Source organism: Staurois parvus, unplaced genomic scaffold (assembly GCF_062004578.1).
Source record: "Staurois parvus isolate SC_StPar_1 unplaced genomic scaffold, SC_StPar_1.0 ptg001115l, whole genome shotgun sequence".
In the NCBI taxonomy this organism is placed as follows: Eukaryota; Metazoa; Chordata; class Amphibia; order Anura; family Ranidae; genus Staurois; species Staurois parvus.
Window position 1 is genome coordinate 97501 of NW_028318911.1, and position 20484 is coordinate 117984.

General features: G+C 48.4%; 2 protein-coding genes across 2 annotated transcripts in view; one reads left to right on the forward strand and one right to left on the reverse strand.

Annotated features, from left to right (window-relative positions):
- The window catches only part of SCNM1 (sodium channel modifier 1), a 10350-nt gene extending 5914 nt beyond the window's left edge, over positions 1-4436 (reverse strand). The window contains exons 1-3 of the mRNA XM_089658960.1: positions 4330-4436; positions 2702-2772; positions 2036-2124 (exon numbers count right to left, since the gene is read on the reverse strand). Of these exons, the coding sequence (XP_089515086.1) occupies positions 2036-2124; positions 2702-2772; positions 4330-4380 (211 nt within the window). The 5' untranslated portion in view covers positions 4381-4436. The remainder of the gene's footprint in view (positions 1-2035; positions 2125-2701; positions 2773-4329) is intronic.
- Positions 4437-4578: 142 nt separating this feature from the next.
- On the forward strand, positions 4579-14813 carry LYSMD1 (LysM domain containing 1). Its single transcript, XM_089658961.1, has 3 exons — positions 4579-4920; positions 6806-7122; positions 10148-14813. Exons 1-3 carry the CDS (start codon positions 4750-4752, stop codon positions 10323-10325), a joined length of 666 nt encoding a protein of 221 aa, XP_089515087.1. The 5' UTR covers positions 4579-4749; the 3' UTR covers positions 10326-14813.
- Positions 14814-20484: the final 5671 nt, after the last annotated feature.

The window sequence follows — 20484 nt, forward strand, 5'->3', positions numbered from 1 at the left end:
CCAGCAATGTCCTTAGGCATACTGCACCAGAATTTGTGACTGCTAAGGTACCAGGACAACTTCAATTTCCTTCCCCTGAGGCTGCAAGACCCACCCACCAGGAACAGGCTTTGTATATCGGTGATTTCAATTTCCCTCCCCAAAGATTACAGAACATTCCCATAAAAAGCATGCTGTGTATATGCGTGACTCCAGTTTCCCTCCTCTGCAGTCACAGGTCACAACCATGAGGTATGAGCTATGCATGACTCCAATTCCCCCCCTTCCCTCAAGGTTACAAGACACGCCCATGAGGAATGGGCTGTGTATATGCGTGACTGCAATTTCCCTCCCCTGAGGTTACAGGACATGCCCATGAAGAATGGGCTGTGTATATGTGTGACTCCAATTTCCCGCCCATGAGGAATGGGCTGTGTATATGTGTGACTCCAATTTCCCGCCCATGAGGAATGGGCTGTGTATATGTGTGACTCCAATTTCCCGCCCATGAGGAATGGGCTGTGTATACACCTGATTCTAATTTCTCTCCCTTGAGGCTACAAAACACGCCCATGAGAAATGGCCTGTTTATATGCATCACTCCATTTTCCCACTCCCCCGAGGTTACAAGACATGCCCATGAGGAATGGGCTGTGTATATACGTGACTCCAATTTCCCTCCCCTGAGGTTACAAAACACGCCCATGAGAAATGGCCTGTTTATATGCATCACTCCATTTTCCCACTCCCCCGAGGTTACAAGACATGCCCATGAGGAATGGGCTGTGTATATACGTGACTCCAATTTCCCTCCCCTGAGGTTACAAGACACGCCCATGAGGAATGACCTGTTTATATGCATCACTCCATTTTCCCACTTCCCCGAGGTTACAAGACATGCCCATGAGGAATGGGCTGTGTATATACGTGACTCCAATTTCCCTCCCCTGAGGTTACAAGACACGCCCCTGAGAAATGGCCTGTTTATATGCATCACTCCATTTTCCCACTCCCGAGGTTACAAGACATGCCCATGAGGAATGGGCTGTGTATATGCGTGATTGCAATTTCCCTCCCCTGAGGTTACAAGACACGCCCATGAGGAATGGACTGTGTATATGAATTACTAATTTCCCTCCCGAGGCTACAAGACACACCCATGAGGAATGGCCTGTTTATATGCATCACTCCATTTTCCCACTCCCCCGAGGTTACAACACATGCCCATGAGGAGTGGACTGTGTATACATGTGACTCCAATTTCCCTCTCCTGAAGCTACAAGACATGGCCATGAGGAATTGACTGTGTATATGCGTCACTCCAATTTACCTCCCCTGAGGTTACAAGACACGCCCATGAGGAATGGACTGTGTATATGCGTGACTCCAATTTACCTCCCCTGAGGTTACAAGACACGCCCATGAGGAATGGACTGTGTATATGCGTGACTCCAATTTCCCGCCCATAAGGTATGGGCTGTGTATGTACGTGACTATAATTTCCCTCCCCTAAGGTTACAAGACACGCCCATGAGGAAAAGACTGTGTGTAAGCACGACTCCAATTTTCCTCCCCTGAGGTTACAAGATACACTAATGAGAAATGGGCTGTTTATATGCGACACTCCATTTTCCTACCCCCAAGGTTAAAAAGACATGCCCATGAGGAATGAGCTCTGTATATGTGTGACTCCAATTTCCTGCCCATGAGGAATGGGCTGTGTATACGCCTGCCTTTAATTTCCCTCCCCTGAGGTTACAAGACACGCCCATGAGGAATGAGCTGTGTGTATGTGTGACTCTTATTTCCTTCCCCTGAGGTTACAGGACACACCCATAAGGTATGGGCTGTGTATGTACATGGCTATAATTTCCCTCCCCTGAGGCTACAAGACACGCCCATGAGGAACGAGCTCTGTATATGTGTGACTTATTTCCACCCCTGAGGTTACAGGACAGACCCACAAGGAACAAGTGTGCATATTGGAAATTCCAATTCCTCTCCCGAGGCTGCAGGATACACCCATGAGCAACAAGCTGAGTATATGGGCACTCACAGGCAATGTGTTTCTTCCCATTGCGATGGATGGAGAGCATATCTACCGTGTCGAAGACGGGTCTGTGGTGGCACACGGTGCAGGCATACCTGCAATGCAATCAGAGGATGGTGTCACTTTTTTGATATTTGGATACAGCACTTTCAAAAGAAACATTTTGTGTTAATGGAAGGTAATAAGATCTCCTCTAATGAAGGCAACTAGTAGCTATTACACACAATGCGCCTCCTCCCAGCAATCACCCCTCCCGCCATCTAATGGGTACCCAACACACAACTTGAGGTCATGAAGACTCACTGGTTGGGGTTCTTCTTTAAGTCTGATCTGTTACAGGTCGTGCCAATTGAATCTGAGCACGTCATCCAATCGCCGAGTAACACCTTACCTGTGAAAACGGCACGCCAAAAACGTAGACAGCGCTGAAGTTCTGAGCAAATCTCCAGCGCTCGGCGACGCCCCCTCCTGCACACAAAGTCCTCCTACTGGTCAGTAAAGCTTTACATCACTTTAAATGACCAATAAGAACACGGGAAATGGGAGGGGGTGTAGCCAAGTTTTGCTTCTAAGTTATGATTGGCACAAAACTTCAGCTGCTGCACCGTCTGGATCTACTCACTGATCCAACTGCCCCCGTCAGGAAGGAGGCGGCCATTCTGGAGTACACACCTTCCATTCTTCAGCAGCAGGGCCTCGTCCTCGGGGATGAAGCTGGCCAGCAGGTCGGCCACCCTCCGCTTCTGGATGGAGACATAAAGGAGGAGGAAAGGGTGATCGATTATTGATTGGAATGGATGGTCGATCCAATGACAGAAGTCAGATAGCCCCTCCCCCACCCGTCCCTATACTCTTCCCCTTCTATTCCCCCCCCCATACCCACCACCCCTCCCCATCTACATGTTCCAGCATTCCCATCTATTCTCCCTTCTAAACCTTCCCCCTCCACCTACATCTTCCGCTGTCTCCCCCATCTATACCCCTCCCCATTTCCCCCATCTGCCCCCTCCTTCTATACAGTCCAGAACACTCCCTTATCTACCCCCCTCCTCCTGCACCCTGCATTCTACCCTACTGCACCATCCCCCATCTACCCCTTTTGCACCCTCCCCGATCCATACCCACCTGCCCCACCACCATTCAAAGTTAGCTGCACCCTCCATCTATTCCTACTTGCTTCTCCTCCCCTATCCTTCTATACCCACCTCCCCCCCCCATCTATACCCACCTTCCCCTCCCCCCCATCTATACCCACCTCCCCTCCCCCCCCATCTATACCCACCTCCCCTCCCCCCCCATCTATACCCACCTTTCCCTCCCCCCCCATCTATACCCACCTTCCCCACCCCCCCATCTATACCCACCTTCCCTTCCCCCCCCATCTATACCCACCTTCCCCTCCCCCCCCATCTATACCCACCTTCCCCACCCCCCCTTCTATACCCACCTCCCCTCCCCCCCCCCATCTATACCCACCTTCCCTTCCCCCCCATCTATACCCACCTTCCCCACCCCCCCATCTATACCCACCTTCCCCACCCCCCCATCTATACCCACCTTCCCCTCCCCCCCATCTATACCCACCTTCCCCTCCCCCCCATCTATACCCACCTTCCCCTCCCCCCCATCTATACCCACCTCCCCTCCCCCCCCATCTATACCCACCTTCCCCTCCCCCCCCCCATCTATACCCACCTTCCCCTCCCCCATTCAAAGTTAGCTGCACCCTCCATCTATTCCTACTTGCTTCTCCTCCCCTAACCTTCTATACCCACCTTCCCCTCCCCCCATCTTTAACCACCTTCCCCTCCCCCCCATCTATACCCACCTTCCCCTCCCCCCCATCTATACCCACCTTCCCCTCCCCCCATCTTTAACCACCTTCCCCCATTTCTACCCACCTTTCCTAAACCCATCTATACCCACCTTCCCCTCCCCCCCAATATATACCCACCTTCCCCTCCCCCCCATCTATACCCACCTTCCCCCTCCACCCCATCTACACCCATCTCCTTCCCCTCCCCCCCATCTCTATACCCGTCTTCCCCCCCCCCATCTTTAACCACCATCTCCCTCCGTCTCTACCCACCTATTCTAAACCCATCTATACCCACCTTACCCCTCCCCCCCAGCTACACCCATCTCATCCCCCCCTCTATCAATACCCACCTATCCCTTCCCCCATCCTTACCCCCCATATATAACCACCTTCCCTCATCTATACCTACCTACCCCATCTTTAACCACCCACCCCCATCTATACCTACCCCCCTCCTCCAATACCTCGCCCCCTCTCTCACCCTCAGTACATTCAGTTGGCTCCCATCGTCCCCCTCTCTCTTGAACGACATTTCTCCCCTCAGACGGCTTCCGTACAACCTCGCCGCACTGCCCGCTGGGAGATGTAGTCCCGCCTTCTGTATACAGCACGTGACGTCTCTCCGGGGGCGGGGCTCTATGCATGCTTGTCAGTAGTCCCACCCATTCCCCACCCCTCCACCTGAGCCCAGTGGCGGACTACATTTCCCGGCATGCCCCGCCCCCTCCCCGCTGTCACCTCTGGCCAGCAGCTGTCGGCAGTTCTAAGGCGGACGGGATCCAGGCACCGAGGAGGGGGGAGGTCATGTGACCCTGTGGTGTCCCCCCTCCCCCTCCTGTCAGAAAATTGAATTACAAGAAGAAGAAGAAGAAGATATCATGTGAGGGAAGATCTGTCAGCCATGTCCTCCTTCTCCTCCCCAGGGGGCTCCGGGCTCCTCCGAGGTACCAGGACCCGCTCCTATGGCAGCCTGGTCCAATCCCCCATCTCCCCGGCCCGGGTCCGGAGGGTGGAGCACCTGGTGTGTCCGGGGGATACGCTGCAAGGCCTGGCGCTGAGATACGGGGTCACGGTGAGTCCGGGGGGGGGGCTCTATACTGAGATACGGGGTCACGGTGGGTGTGGGGGGGCTCTATACTGAGATACGGGGTCACGGTGAGTGTGGGGGGGCTCTATACTGAGATACGGGGTCACGGTGAGTGTGGGGGGGCTCTATACTGAGATACGGGGTCACGGTGGGTGTGGGGGGGCTCTATACTGAGATACGGGGTCACGGTGAGTGTGGGGGGGGGGCTCTATACTGAGATACGGGGTCACGGTGAGTGTGGGGGGGCTCTATACTGAGATACGGGGTCACGGTGAGTCCAGGGGGGGCTCTATACTGAAATACGGGGTCACGGTGAGTGTGGGGGGGCTCTATACTGAGATACGGGGTCACGGTGAGTCCAGGGGGGGCTCTATACTGAGATACGGGGTCACGGTGAGTGTGGGGGGGCTCTATACTGAGATACGGGGTCACGGTGAGTCTGGGGGGGCTCTATACTGAGATACGGGGTCACGGTGAGTGTGGGGGGCTCTATACTGAGATACGGGGTCACGGTGAGTCCGGGGGGGGGCTCTATACTGAGATACGGGGTCACGGTGAGTGTGGGGGGGCTCTATACTGAGATACGGGGTCACGGTGAGTCTGGGGGGGGCTCTATACTGAGATACGGGGTCACAGTGAGTCCGGGGGGGGGCTCTATACTGAGATACGGGGTCACGGTGAGTCCGGGGGGGGGGCTCTATACTGAGATACGGGGTCATGGTGAGTGTGGGGGGGCTCTATACTGAGATACGGGGTCACGGTGAGTGTGGGGGGGCTCTATACTGAGATACGAAGTCACGGTGAGTCTGGGGGGGCTCTATACTGAGATACGGGGTCACGGTGGGTGTGGGGGGGCTGTATACTGAGATACGGGGTCACGGTGAGTGTGGGGGGGGCTCTATACTGAGATACGGGGGCACGGTGAGTGTGGGGGGGGGCTCTATACTGAGATATGGGGTCACGGTGGGTGTGGGGGGCTGTATACTGAGATACGGGGTCACGGTGAGTGTGGGGGGGCTCTATACTGAGATACGGGGGCACGGTGAGTGTGGGGGGGGCTCTATACTGAGATCTGGGGTCACGGTGAGTCTGGGGGGCTCTATACTGAGATACGGGGTCACGGTGAGTGTGGGGGGGCTCTATACTGAGATACGGGGTCACGGTGAGTGTGGGGGGGCTCTATACTGAGATATGGGGTCACGGTGAGTGTGGGGGGGCTCTATACTGAGATACGGGGTCACGGTGAGTGTGGGGGGGCTCTATACTGAGATATGGGGTCACGGTGAGTCTGGGGGGGCTCTATATTGAGATACGGGGTCACGGTGAGTGTGGGGGGGCTCTATACTGAGATACCGGGTCACGGTGAGTCTGGGGGCTCTATACTGAGATACGGGGTCACGGTGAGTGTGGGGGGGCTCTATACTGAGATACGGGCTCTATACTGAGATACGGGGTCATGGTGAGTGTGGGGGGGCTCTATACTGAGATACGAGGTCACGGTGAGTCTGGGGGGGCTCTATACTGAGATACGGGGTCACGGTGAGTCTGGGGGGGCTCTATACTGAGATACGGGGTCACTATACTGAGATGTGGGGTGGTGGTGGGTCCAGGGGGTCACTATACTGAGATAAGGGTTGATGAGTCTGGGGGGGGGGTCACTATACTGATATATGGGGGTCATTACACTGATATATGGGGGTCACTACACTGATATATGGGGTCACAGTGAGTCCAGGGACAGCAAGAAACAGATTTCCCCTCACTTCCTGTTTTGTACCTGAGACAGGAAGTGTCTCAGAACTTTTCCTATTTGCAGTAATCCGTCATTTCCCCGCCGTGCGCTAATCTCCGCCCCTTTCTCCTCCCGCAGATGGAGCAGATCAAGCGAGCCAATCGCCTCTACACCAACGACTCCATCTTCCTGAAGAAGTACCTCAGCATCCCCGTCCTGACCGAGCAGCCGGAGCTGTCCAACGGGGCCGGCGCCAAGGAGGGCGCGGGGGAGGGCGGTGAAGGGGCAGCGACGGAGGGCCAGCCGGAACGGGAGAAGGGCCGGCTCCACCGCAGCTCCTCCCACGCAGAGCGCAGGGCTGAGGTGTCAGCCAGCGACTTCATGAACAAGCTGGACACCAGGATCCGGGTGTCCAAGAGGGCCGCCGTGAAGAAGATACGGGAGGGGGAGAGCGCGTAAGTCTGGGGTGGGGTGGGGATCGGCTTACATGACAATATGGCGGACGTGGGATGGCCTACACTTCCCTAAATGACCAATCGGATCGGAGGGGGTGCTTTTTTTTCACCCTGGGGTGCTAGAGAACCGTATCTCAGTACTAGAACCCCCGCCCCTTGGGGGGGTACCCTCCTTCACTTCAGCAGGGGGGGCAGAAAAAGGGGGGAACCTGTAATCTATGCTGTTGAATGAATTCACAGTTTATGGAGGGGATGCTCTTGGGTCCTTATCCCAGTCCTAGAACCCCCACATCCCAGTACTAGAACCCCCTCAGCTGGACCAAGGGGTAGCAAAGAGGCAGCCACCTTCACTTCAGCAGCAGGGATGGGGGGGGAGGGACAAGCGTGACATCCAGATGCTGGGCGGCTGGAGAGACAACAGAGAGAGCTAGGGACCTCAGAATCCATTGCAGCCCAACCCCCCCCCCCCCCCAAATGGTCGCCCACAACTGTCACTTCTCAGCCACTTCTGGGCAGCTGGAGAGACAACAGACAGAGAGAGATAGAGACCTCAGAATCCATTGCAGCCCAACCCCTCCCAATGGTCGCCCACAACTGTCACTTCTCAGCCACTTCTGGGCGGCTGGAGAGACAACAGTGAGCTAGACACCTCAGAATCCATTGCAGCCCAACCCCTTCATCCCCTCCCCTCTCCCATGTGTGCCCACAACTGTCATTTCTCAGCCACTTCTGGGCGGCTGGAGAGACAACAGAGAGAGCTAGAGACCTCAGAATCCATTGCAGCCCAACCTCTCCCTATGGTTGCCCACAACTGTCACTTCTCAGCCACTTCTGGGCGGCTGGAGAGACAACAGACAGAGAGAGCTAGAGACCTCAGAATCCATTGCAGCCCAATCTCTCCCCTCTCCCATGTGTGCCCACAACTGTCACTTCTCAGCCACTTCTGGGCGGCTGGAGAAACAACAGACAGAGAGAGCTAGAGACCTCAGAATCCATTGCAACCCAACCCCCCCCTCCCAATGATGGTGGCCACCAGCAACTGTCACTTCTCAACCACTTCTGGGCGGCTGGAGAGACAACAGAGAGAGAGCTAGAGACCTCAGAATCCATTGCAGCTCATCCCGTCCCCTCTCCCATGTGTGCCCACAACTGTCACTTCTGTCACATGGGCTGGAAAACAACAACGTGCATTACCAATGATATCCACTAGATGGCAGACAGTGTTTTGTATCACCAAGTAGCCTCTTCCTCTTCTTATTGGCTGTGACTTCAGGAGTCTGGCGTAGTTTTTTTTTTTGGTCCATAATTAAGGGTGGGCTTTGTGAAAGGTGGTGCCGCCTTGTTTACCCTGAGCAGGGTAGGGATGGTTACCTACCAGCATATCTTTGTAGTATGGGAGGAAACTGGAGTGTCCACGTAGGCAAAACACAGGGAGAGCATGCAAACTCCATGTAGGTAGCAGGCTGGCAGAGTCCTGAACCTGGGACTCTACTGCTAACTACAGGGAGAGAATGCAAACTCCATGTAGAGTTGGGATTTGAACCAGAGACTCCAGTGCTTAAAGGCAGCAGCACTAACCACTAAGCTACTAGCAAGCATGTGGAGAGCATGCAAACTCCATGTAGAAAGCATCCTGGCTGGGATTTAAACCTGGGACTCCAGTGCTTTGAGGCAGAAGTGCTAATCACCAACCACAGAGAGAATATGCAAACTCCATGTAGATAGCATCCTGGCTGGGATTTGAACCTGAGAGCTCAGTGCTTAAAGGCAGCAGTGCTAATCATCAAGCACGGAGAGCACATGCAAACTCCATGTAACAATCTGGCTGGGTGCTAAACCTGGGATCACAGTACTGCAAGGCAGCAGTGCTAAGCCACCAGCAAGTACAGGGAGAATATGCAAACTCCATGTAGAGAGTTATAAACCTGGGTCCCGGTGCTAACCACTAGGAAGTACAGGGAGAGCATGCAAACTCCATGTAGATACCATCCTGGCTGAGATTTGAACCTTAGTCCACAGTACTGCAAAGCAGCAGTGCTAACCACTAAGCCACTAGCAAGTACAGAGAGAATATGCAAACTCCATGTAGATAGCAACATCCCCTAGCAACAATAGATCAACCCCAGCAACAAAATACTCCCCCCCAGCAGAAAAACACCCCCCCCAGCTCAAGAGGTCCATCCCAGCAACAAACTACCCCCAGCAACAATAGGTCCACCCCAGCAACCAATTCCCCCCCTCTCCCCCCAGCAACAATAGGTCCACCCAGGGGCATGTTTGCCGTGAGGCAAACAAGACATTCGCCTAGGGTGGCACTTTTCAGGGGGGCACTATTCCTCCCCCTGACACCAATGATGGGGCACTATTCCTCCCCCTGACACCAATGATGGGGCACTATTCCTCCCCCTGACACCAATGATGGGGCACTATTCCTCCCCCTGACACCAATGATGGTGCACTATTCCTCCCACTGACACCAATGATGGGGCACTATTCCTCCCACTGACACCAATGATGGGGCACTATTCCTCCCACTGATACCAATGATGGGGCACTATTCCTCCCACTGATACCAATGATGGGGCACTATTCCTCCCCCTGACACCAATGATGGGGCACTATTCCTCCCCCTGACACCAATGATGGGGCACTATTCCTCGAACTGACACCAATGATGGGACACTATTCCTCCCCCTGACACCAACGATGGGGCACTATTCCTCCCCCTGACACCAATGATGGGGCACTATTCCTCCCACTGACACCAATGATGGGGCACTATTCCTCCCACTGACACCAATGATGGGGCACTATTCCTCCCATTGACCCAGCCACAAAACACCCCCCCAGCAACAACAGACCCCTGTCAGTAACAGTAGATCTCCCACCATTTAGAGACTCTCCATTAGCCACCAACAATAGACCTCCCCAGCAACATAAAAGATAAAAGACCGATGAACATTTGATGTTACATTAACATGATTTTAGTGATCCTGTATGTTTTTTTTTCTTTGTCATCTCTCAGGGGTGCCGAGAAAGAAGCAGAGCCCAGCAGGGGCGGCTACCAAAGTCCCAGTCTCAGCAGGTCCCACGAGGGCTCCCCGCAGACTCAGCAACGCTCATTACTGGGACCAGTCCCCTTAACAGTGACTACCCGCACCTCCACCCTCCGCGATCACGAGGATGAGATCTTTAAGTTATGACCTTCGGTTCCTCTTTTTATCCCATTTCCTATTTTTAATGTTTTTTTTTATATTGGACGAACATTTTTCTATACAGTTTTAAAGTGTGCCTGTTGTAATGTAGTGATGCACTGAACTCCCTGCCCCCCCCCCCTCTCTAAATGGCTGCAAGGTAGAGAATAGCCAGTAGGTGGAGCTCTAAATGGCTGCTAGGTGGAGAATAGCCAGTAGGTGGAGCTCTAAATGGCTGCTAGGTGGAGAATAGCCAGTAGGTGGAGCTCTAAATGGCTGCTAGGTGGAGAATAGCCAGTAGGTGGAGCTCTAAATGGCTGCTAGGTGGAGAATAGCCAGTAGGTGGAGCTCTAAATGGCTGCTAGGTGGAGAATAGCCAGTAGGTGGCGCTGTAAATGGCTGCTAGGTGGAGAATAGCCAGTAGGTGGAGCTCTAAATGGCTGCTAGGTGGAGAATAGCCAGTAGATGGAGCTCTAAATGGCTGCTAGGTGGAGAATAGCCAGTAGGTGGAGCTCTGAATGGCCGCTAGGTGGAGAATAGCCAGTAGGTGGAGCTCTAAATGGCCGATAGTTGGAGAATAGCCAGTAGGTGGAGCTCTAAATGGCTGCTAGGTCGTGAATAGCCAGTAGGTGGAGCTCTAAATGGCTGCTAGTTGGAGAATAGCCAGTAGGTGGAGCTCTAAATGGCTGCTTGTTGGAGAATAGCCAGTAGGTGGAGCTCTAAATGGCCGCTAGGTGGAGAATAGCCAGTAGGTGGAGCTCTAAATGGCCGCTAGGTGGAGAATAGCCAGTAGGTGGAGCTCTAAGTGGCCGCTAGGTGGAGAATAGCCAGTAGGTGGAGCTCCGAATGGCCGCTAGGTGGAGAATAGCCAGTAGGTGGAGCTCTAAAGGGCCGCTAGGTGGAGAATAGCCAGTAGGTGGAGCTCCGAATGGCCGCTAGGTGGAGAATAGCCAGTATGTGGAGCTCTAAATGGCTGCTAGGTGGAGAATAGCCAGTAGGTGGAGCTCCGAATGGCCGCTAGGTGGAGAATAGCCAGTAGGTGGAGCTCCGAATGGCCGCTAGGTGGAGAATAGCCAGTAGGTGGAGTTATAAATGGCTGCTAGGTGGAGAATAGCCAGTAGGTGGAGCTATAAATGGCCGCTAGTTGGAGAATAGCCAGTAGGTGGAGCTCCAAATAGCCGCTAGCTGGAGCTCTACAAATATCAGGACCCCCCCATTTAGTGGGGGATTGGAAGGGGGGGTAATATTTCCGAATGCACAGCTGACTTCCTGTTCAATCACCTTATAGGGTGCGGTCATTGTAAACGTGAACAACGCGCTTCCTTCTGGTCCGTTAAATATCCCATCGGAAGCATTTTGTTATATCGGTGCAAAAAAACAATCTGTTGATCCTGCCAGAAATCCTGTGAGCTGATAACTTCCTTTGCTGTACTGTTATCCGTTATCACTGTTCCCAGCTATCTCTGTGCACTACAGAACCCCTCCCCCACGTTATAAAGAAGAGAAAAGGGGGAGCTATTACAAAGACATATTTCCTATTGTCTTCAGCTCCATCTAGTGGCCATAATGCCATATTGTTCTACCGCCCATAATAAGGACCTTCGTTTAAAAAAAAAATTGCCTAAAGAACCCGTGTTTTTGCCCAGGTAGCACAGAACGAATATCCGTACAGATTCACTGGATGAATGCGTATGTGGGGTTTTTTTTTTTTTTTAAATAGACCCCAAAGTGTATTTATAGCCAAAAATGTTATTATTATTATTTTTTTTTAATAATTTATAAACAATACACAGAAAGGTAAAACGCCTTTCAGGCCCTTCTTGCTGTTCCACCAAGAAAATCCGGCACATCAGTATAAATCGGCATAGCGGTTATCCTTGTACACAGTAGAACACCTCCGTAAAAATCCGATGCGTTTCGGCCATTTAGGTTGATTACGGCCTGAAGGGTCGAAACGCGTTGGTATTTTTTATGCATCATCGAATCTGTTTTGGCTGTTTAGGTCAGCCTTAGTCATGATTAAGCCCTGAACGGCCAAAACCTGTTGGCATTTTTTTTAAATTAAAACTTTACAGCGTTACCGTCGTTCAGAGCGGCCTAGTCATGTGTGTGCCCTGAACAGCCAAAACTTGGCATTTTTTATTAAAAATCTAACGTTTTTTGGCTGTTTAGGTCAGCCTTAGTCATGATTAAACCCTGAACGGCCAAAACTTATTGGCACTTTTTATTAAAAATATAACGTGTTTTGGCTGCTCAGGTCAGCCTTAGTCATGATTAAGCCCTGAACGGCCAAAACCTGTTGGCATTTTTTTAATATAAAAATTTTACAGCGTTACCGTTGTTCAGGTCAGCCTTAGTCATGATTAAGGCCTAAACAGCCAAAACTTGTTGGCATTTTTTATATATAAATACCAACGCCTTTTGCTGTTCAGGTCAGCCTTAGTCATGATTAAGCCCTGAACGGCCAAAACCTGTTGGCATTTTTTTAATATAAAAATTTTACAGCGTTACCGTTGTTCAGGTCAGTCTTAGTCATGATTAAGGCCTAAACAGCCAAAACTTGTTGGCATTTTTTATATATAAATACCAACGCCTTTTGCTGTTCAGGTCAGCCTTAGTCATGATTAAGCCCTGAACGGCCAAAACTTGCTGCCATTGTTTATAAAAAAAATCAAATGTGTTTTGGCTGTTCAGGTCGGCCTTAGTCATGATTAAGCCCTGAACGGCCAAAACTTGCTGTCATTTTTTAATATAAAAATTTTACAGCGTTACCGTCGTTCAGATCGGCCTTAGTCATGATTAAGCTCTGAACGGCCAAAACTTGTTGGCATTTTTTATTAAAAATCTAACGTGTTTTGGCTGCTCAGGTCAGCCTTAGTCATGATTAATGCCCGAACGGCCAAAACTTGGCATTTTTTAATTAAAAATCTAACGTGTTTTGGCTGTTTAGGTCAGCCTTAGTCATGATTAAGCCCTGAACGGCCAAAACCTGTTGGCATTTTTTAATATAAAAATTTTACAGCGTTACTGTCGTTCAGGTCAGCATTAGTCATGATTAAGCCCTGAACAGCCAAAACTTGCTGCCATTTTTTTATATAAACATTTTACAGCGTTACCGTCGTTCAGGTCAGCCTTAGTCATGATTAAGCCCTGAACGGCCAAAACCTGTTGGCATTTTTTTAATATAAAAATTTGACAGCATTACCGTCGTTCAGGTCGGCCTTAGTCATGATTGTGCCCTAAACAGCCAAAACTTGTTGGCATTTTTTATTAAAAATCAAATGTGTTTTGGCAGTTCAGGTCAGCCTTAGTCATGATTAAGCCCTGAACGTCCAAAACTTGGCATTTTTTATTAAAAATCTAAAGTGTTTTGGCTGTTTAGGTCAGCCTTAGTCATGATTAAGCCCTAAACGGCCAAAACCTGGCATTTTTTATTAAAAATCTAACGTGTTTTGGCTGTTTAGGTCAGCCTTAGTCATGATTATGCCCTGAACGGCCAAAAATTGTTGGCATTTTTTATTAAACATCTAACGTATTTTGGCTGTTCAGGTCAGCCTTAGTCATGATTAAGGCAGAACAGTCGAAACGTGTTGCCATCTCTATTAATACCTACGCGTTTCGGCTGTTCAGGCTGCCCTAGTCACGATTAAGGCCTGAACGGTCGAAACGTGTTGCCATCTCTATTAATACCTACGCGTTTCGTCCGTTCAGGCTGGCCCTAGTCATGTTTAAGGCCTGAACAGTCGAAACGTGTTGCCATCCCTGGTAAAAATACCTACGCGTTTCGTCCGTTCAGGCTGGTCCTAGTCACGATTAAGGCCTGAACGGTCGAAACACGTTGGCATTCCACTGTGTACAATAAAGGACAACCGCTACTCTGATTTATACCGATGTTCCGGCTTTTCTTCGCGTGTTGTGCGTCAGTGAGGTTCCGGAGACCTTTCAGCTAGAGCACCGGGGTTTAGAGCGCAGCAGTAGAGGTTGTCGCGCTGTTCCAGTCCCCGCTGGGGAGAACCCCCTTCACATCCTGTGTCACTGGCACGACAGGAAGTAAGAGGAAACCTCCCTAAAGCAAGAGGAAGTCCACTCTTCTGGTGGCCACACACTTCCATTTTTTTTTTCGATTGATCATTTTTTTCCAAAAGTACGGCCTCCATTAGAGCAGGTAGATTTCCTTCTGTAAAATTTGGATTTCCTGAATATAGAGGGCGAATCTCCCCGGGGGGGCGGGGCATGTGGACGAATCCACAACTAAAAACCATTTTGTTTGGAGACGCGATGGCTGGAAACAGATTTCAGGAGCCAAAGACACAAAGGAAATCACAATTCCACAACGGGTTCCAGATCCGCGTCGCTGAAAACTTTGTACCGCCATCCGAAAATCGCGAACAGCTGCGATGGACTGAACGCGTCACAGAACAACCGCAGGGAGGGCCCCCGGGGGCCCCAAACCGAGCCTTGGATCAAATCGGCCTTCAATAAATGGCTACAGACAAAGCGTTGTGGAATTTTTACTTAACCCTTTAATGGTTCAACAAATCTCATCGTAACTTTGACAGTTGTTAATAAAGCTGTACTTGTCATCAACTACTTAGGGCTCCGCATAGAAAACATTCGCTGGACGAACGTCACAAACATTTGTGGAGGCTGAGCAAATGTTCCCTGTATTTCCTGTAATAGATTCATGCCTAGGATCGGCAGCTCCATCTAGTGGCCAAATGTGGTATTATCCTGAAATGCAGTACTTCCTAGGATCGGCAGCTCCATCTAGTGGCCAAATGTGGTATTATCCTGAAATGCAGTACTTCCTAGGATCGGCAGCTCCATCTAGTGGACAAATGTGGTATTATCCTGAAATGCAGTACTTCCTAGGATCGGCAGCTCCATCTAGTGGACAAATGTGGTATTATCCTGAAATGCAGTACCTCCATCAGGTATTTAAAAAAAAAAACAAAAAACACCATACCGCATTTTGGCCACTAGATGGCGTTTGGTAATCAAAGGAATGAATCTATTACAAAAAAGAGGGAATGTGTGACATTCGTCCAAAGAATGTCTTATAAATACTCCCCTTAATATATTCAGGTCGATTACACCTTTTTTTTTTTTTTTGGTGGTAACTATAATTATTTATTCATTTATTTCAGGTACTTGTATAGCGCCGTCAATTTACGCAGCATAATTGAATATCTCCATTATTATTATTATTATTTATTGGAAGAAAGTTGGCCAAAAAAAAAAAGCTGTTATTTTTTTGCCACTACCATGACCCACCACTGAAAAGAAATGCAAAATAAATTCTACTGACATTAGCAGTGATACCATATATGTGCAATAATTGTTGTTTGTACCCATTGGGTAGACGGTCCCTGAAATAATAGGGTGCATTTTGGCCTTTTTTTTTTTTCTAATCCTTCCTAAACACACTGACACTAAAGTTTTTTTTTTTTTTTTTAAGCCTACTTTATTCACCCTGAAACTAACCTAGATCAAACCCTGATGTAGCTATTTTATTATTGTTATTATTATTGTTGTTATTATTATTATTTTTAATTACTATCAATTTTATTATTTTTTTAGTATTATTATTTTTGTTATTATTATCAATTTTATTATTTTTAGTATTGCTATTATTTCTATATTATTATTGTTGTAATTATTATCAATGTTATTATTTTCAGTATTGTTATTATTTTGGTTATTATTTCTATATTATTATTGTTGTTATTATTATTTTTAATTAGTATCAATTTTATTATTTTTAGTATTGCTCATATTTCAGTTATTATTTCTATATTATTATTATTTATTTATTTATTTTAATTATTATCAGTTTTATTATTTTTAGTATAGCTCATATTTTGGTTATTTCTATATTATTATTATTTTGTATTATTATTATTATTATTATTTTAATTATCAGTTTTATTATTATTAGTATTGTTATTATTTTGATTATTATTATTATTATTATTAATAATAATAATAATAATAATCAAAATAATAACAATACAAATAATAATAATAAAACTGATAATTAAAAATAATAATAACAATATTATTATTAATAATATTAATAATAATATAGAAATAACTAAAGTAATAGCAATACTAAAAATAATAAAACTGATAATAATTAAAAATAATAATATTATTTTTAATTACTATCAATTTTATTATTTTTAGTATTGTTATTATTTTAGTTATTATTTCTATATTATTATTATTATTGTTGTTAGTGTTATTATTATTATTTTTAATTATTATCAGTTTTATTATTATTATTAGTAATAATAATAATAAAATAGCAATAATAACCAAAATAATAACAATACTAATAATCATAATAATAAAACTGATAATTAAAAATAATAATAATAATAATATAGAAATAAAAACTAAAGTAATAGCAATACTAAAAATAATAAAACTGATAATAATTAAAAATAATAATAATATTTTTAATTACTATCAATTTTATTATTTTAGTATTGTTATTATTTTGGTTATTATTTCTATATTATTATTGTTGTTGTTGTTGTTATTATTATTATTTATCAATTTTATTATTTTTAGTATTGCTATTATTTTAGTTATTATTTCTATATTATTATTATTTCTGTTGTTATTTTTAATTATCAGTTTTATTATTATTAGTATTGTTATTATTTTGGTTATTATTAGTATTATTGATAATAATATTAGTATTATTTTTATTATTATAATAATTTTTTATGTATTTTTTTTTACTTATTTTTATTTTTACACACAGGCCTTAAAAGAAAAAAAAATATTTAGTGTCAGTGTATTTAGGTAGGATTAAAAATAAACAAAAAAACCTCCAACAAAATGAAACCCAACGCGTTGTTAAGAACATAAATCGGCTTCATCAGGAGACATAAGAGATCGATCTACCTATCTATCCAAAAACCAGGCCCCCATGTATGGGACAGACGCACTCCCATTGCAGTGTCTGGGTCTTTGGTCCACCCGGTGTGTCCTGATGAAGCAGATCTGGGAAACATGTTGGGAATGATCTCCATCCTACAGCAAAAATCAGCTTCCACTGAATAAAAAACTTGCTCTAGGAGACCCCTGTTGGGTAGGTTCCCTCACTTTCTATCTTGGTGCCACCTTGGGTGTTGGAGGATGATAGGTGTCACCATGACAGGCAGTGAGGAGAACTCCTGCTCCTCTCCAGTAGGGATGAAGAAAGGTAAAAAAACAAGAATAAAAACCCTCCATCCACTGACATTTTTTTTCCCTCCTCATCTTTTCTGACTGTTTTTCACTCGTTTTGCATTTGGCTCGGGTCAGTGTCACTACTGGTAGCATGAGGCCATACCTGGACCCTACAGAGGTTGCACAGGCAGTCCAACTCCTCCAGGAGGGCCCATCAATACGTACCATTGCCAGAAGGTTTGCTGTGTCTCCCAGCACAGTCTCCAGAGCATGGAGGAGATTCCAGGAGACAAGAGCATGGAGGAGATTCCAGGAGACAAGAGCACGGAGGAGATTCCAGGAGACGAGAGCACGGAGGAGATTCCAGGAGACGAGAGCACGGAGGAGATTCCAGGAGACGAGAGCACGGAGGAGATTGCAGGAGACGAGAGCACGGAGGAGATTCCAGGAGACAAGAGCACGGAGGGGATTCCAGGAGACAAGAGCACGGAGGAGATTCCAGGAGAAGAGAGCATGGAGGAGATTCCAGGAGACAGACAGTTACTCTAGGAGGGCTGGACAGGGCCGTAGAAGGTCCTTAACCCATCAGCAGGACCGGTATCTGCTCCTTTGTACAAGGAGGAACAGGATGAGCCCTGCCAGAGCCCTACAAAATGACCTCCAGCAGGCCACTGGTGTGAATGTCTCTGACCAATCAGAAACAGACTTCATGAGGGCGGCCTGAGGGCCCGACGTCCTCTAGTGGGCCCTGTGCTCACTGCCCGGCACCATAGAGCTGGATTGGCATTTGCCATTGAACCCCAGAATTGGCAGGTCCACCACTGGCACCCTGTGCTTTTCACAGATGAGAGCAGGTTCCCCCTGAGCACATGTGACAGATGTGAAAGGGTCTGGAGAAGCCATGGAGAACGTTCTGCTGCCTGTAACATGGTTCAGAATGACCGTTCTGGTGGTGGGTCAGTGATGGTCTGGGGAGGCATATCTATGGAGGGACACACAGACCTCTACTGGCTAGACAATGGCACCCTGACTGCCATTAGGTATCGGGATGAAATCCTTGGACCTATTGTCAGACCCTACGCTGGTGCAGTGGGTCCTGGGTTCCTCCTGGTGCAGTGGGTCCTAGATTTCTCCTGGTGCAGTGGGTCCTGGGTCCTTCCTGGTGCGGTGGTTCTTGGGTTCCTCCTGGTGCGGTGGGTCCTTCCTGGTGCGGTGGGTCCTGGGTTCCTCCTGGTGCGGTGGGTCCTGGGTTCCTCCTGGTGCGGTGGGTCCTGGGTTCCTCCTGGTGCTGTGGGTCCTGGGTTCCTCCTGGTGGAGTGCGTCCTGGGTTCCTCCTGGTGGAGTGCGTCCTGGGTTCCTCCTGGTGGAGTGCGTCCTGGGTTCCTCCTGGTGCAGTGGGTCCTGGGTTCCTCCTGGTACACAACAGTGCCTGGCCTCATGTGGGCAGTTCCTGGAGGATGAAGGAGTTGATACCATTGAATGGCCCCCACGCTCGCCTGACCTAAATCCAATAGAACCCCTCTGGGATGTCATGTTTCAGTCCATCTGACACCGCCAGGTTGTACCTCAGACTGTCCAGGAGCTCAGTGATGCCCTGGCCCAGATCTGGGAGTAAACCCCCCAGGACACCATCCGTGGTCTCATTAGGAGCCTCCCCCGACGTTGTCAGGCATGCATACAAGCACATGGGGGCCACACAAACTACTGAGGACCATTCTGAGTTGCTGCAATGACATTTCACCAACATGGACTCGCCTGCTGCATCATTTCTTCACTTTGATTTTCGGGGTGTCTTTGAATTCAGTCCTCTGTAGGTCAATCATTTCCATCAAACGATGGGGCGTCCTTATGTTCCTCACATATGACCCCATACATGTCAGTAGCAGGAGATTCCTCCCCATTGAGATCTGATGGGTTCCTTTCATTTTTTTGAGCCGCGTGTTTTCCTTCCATCATCTAAAGTAAACTTTTATTTCTGATGACTATCACAAAGATCTCAGCTTCGGGTGGAGGGCGCCTTTAAGGAAATCAGGACTCGGTGAGCAGAAGACGAGAGACTCAAATGCAATAATTTTCCTTCCTGGAACACCTGGAGGCCATACTCTTCTACAATGTGTACGTTGTGTGACAGTACAAGCCCCCGCTGATCTCCTGGGGGGATCACAGCCTCACCGTAGGCCCCCCGACCTCCCGGTATGGTGCGGTGGCGGGGTGGAGGCCTGTGATCCTCAACATCATTATGTGCCGCCTTACTGGCAACTTGCGTCAGCTTGATTTATGAACGCTTTTCCAGGACCGCGTTTTACGACCCATCCGTCATCGTCCATCGATTTCCCTTCAGCCTTAATGGAGGCTGTATATTAAATATTTATTACGGTTGGGGAGGCAGCGCTGGGACTGGGAGAAGAAGACGACCAAGATGGCCGCTGTTGAGGTGACACCGCTCTATTAAATAGAGATTAGCCGGGTCTCCAGGCATGGGACCTTGATCTATGGCCGTAATATACCCATCAGAGCCGGGGCTCTATCACTGTATGGATTTGTTGTGGAAGGTAAGGAGGCCATTAGTCACAAAAATCACATCAGGATCATCCGTTTACAACCCGATCGTTAGCTCGATGGCGGCCATCTTGGTTTAATTAACCGAAGAGCCACTGCCAAGACAACAGACTCAGGATGGTGTCCAGAGAAAACATCTACTGAGGGAAGTATGGAGGCCACCGCCTCCACCACCACTACCTCCTCCACCATCACCACCTCCACTATCTCCACCGCCACCTCCACCACTACCTCCAGAGAATACATCTACTGAGGGAAGTATGGAGGCCACCGCCTCCACCATCACCACCACCACCTTCACTTCCACCACCACCGTCACCTCCACCATCTCCACCGCCACCACCGCCACTACCTCCACCACTACCTCCACCACTCCCTCCACTACCGCCACCACCGCCACCTCCACCACTACCTCCAGAGAAAACAT

Excerpts from the sequence above, each read along its gene's own strand:
- LYSMD1 (XM_089658961.1), top strand. The coding sequence starts at position 4,750 with ATGTCCTCCTTCTCCTCCCCAGGGGGCTCCGGGCTCCTCCGAGGTACC. Across the intron at positions 4,921-6,805 it reads CGCTGAGATACGGGGTCACG|ATGGAGCAGATCAAGCGAGC; the intron begins GTGAGTCCGGGG and ends CTCCTCCCGCAG. Across the intron at positions 7,123-10,147 it reads ATACGGGAGGGGGAGAGCGC|GGGTGCCGAGAAAGAAGCAG; the intron begins GTAAGTCTGGGG and ends GTCATCTCTCAG.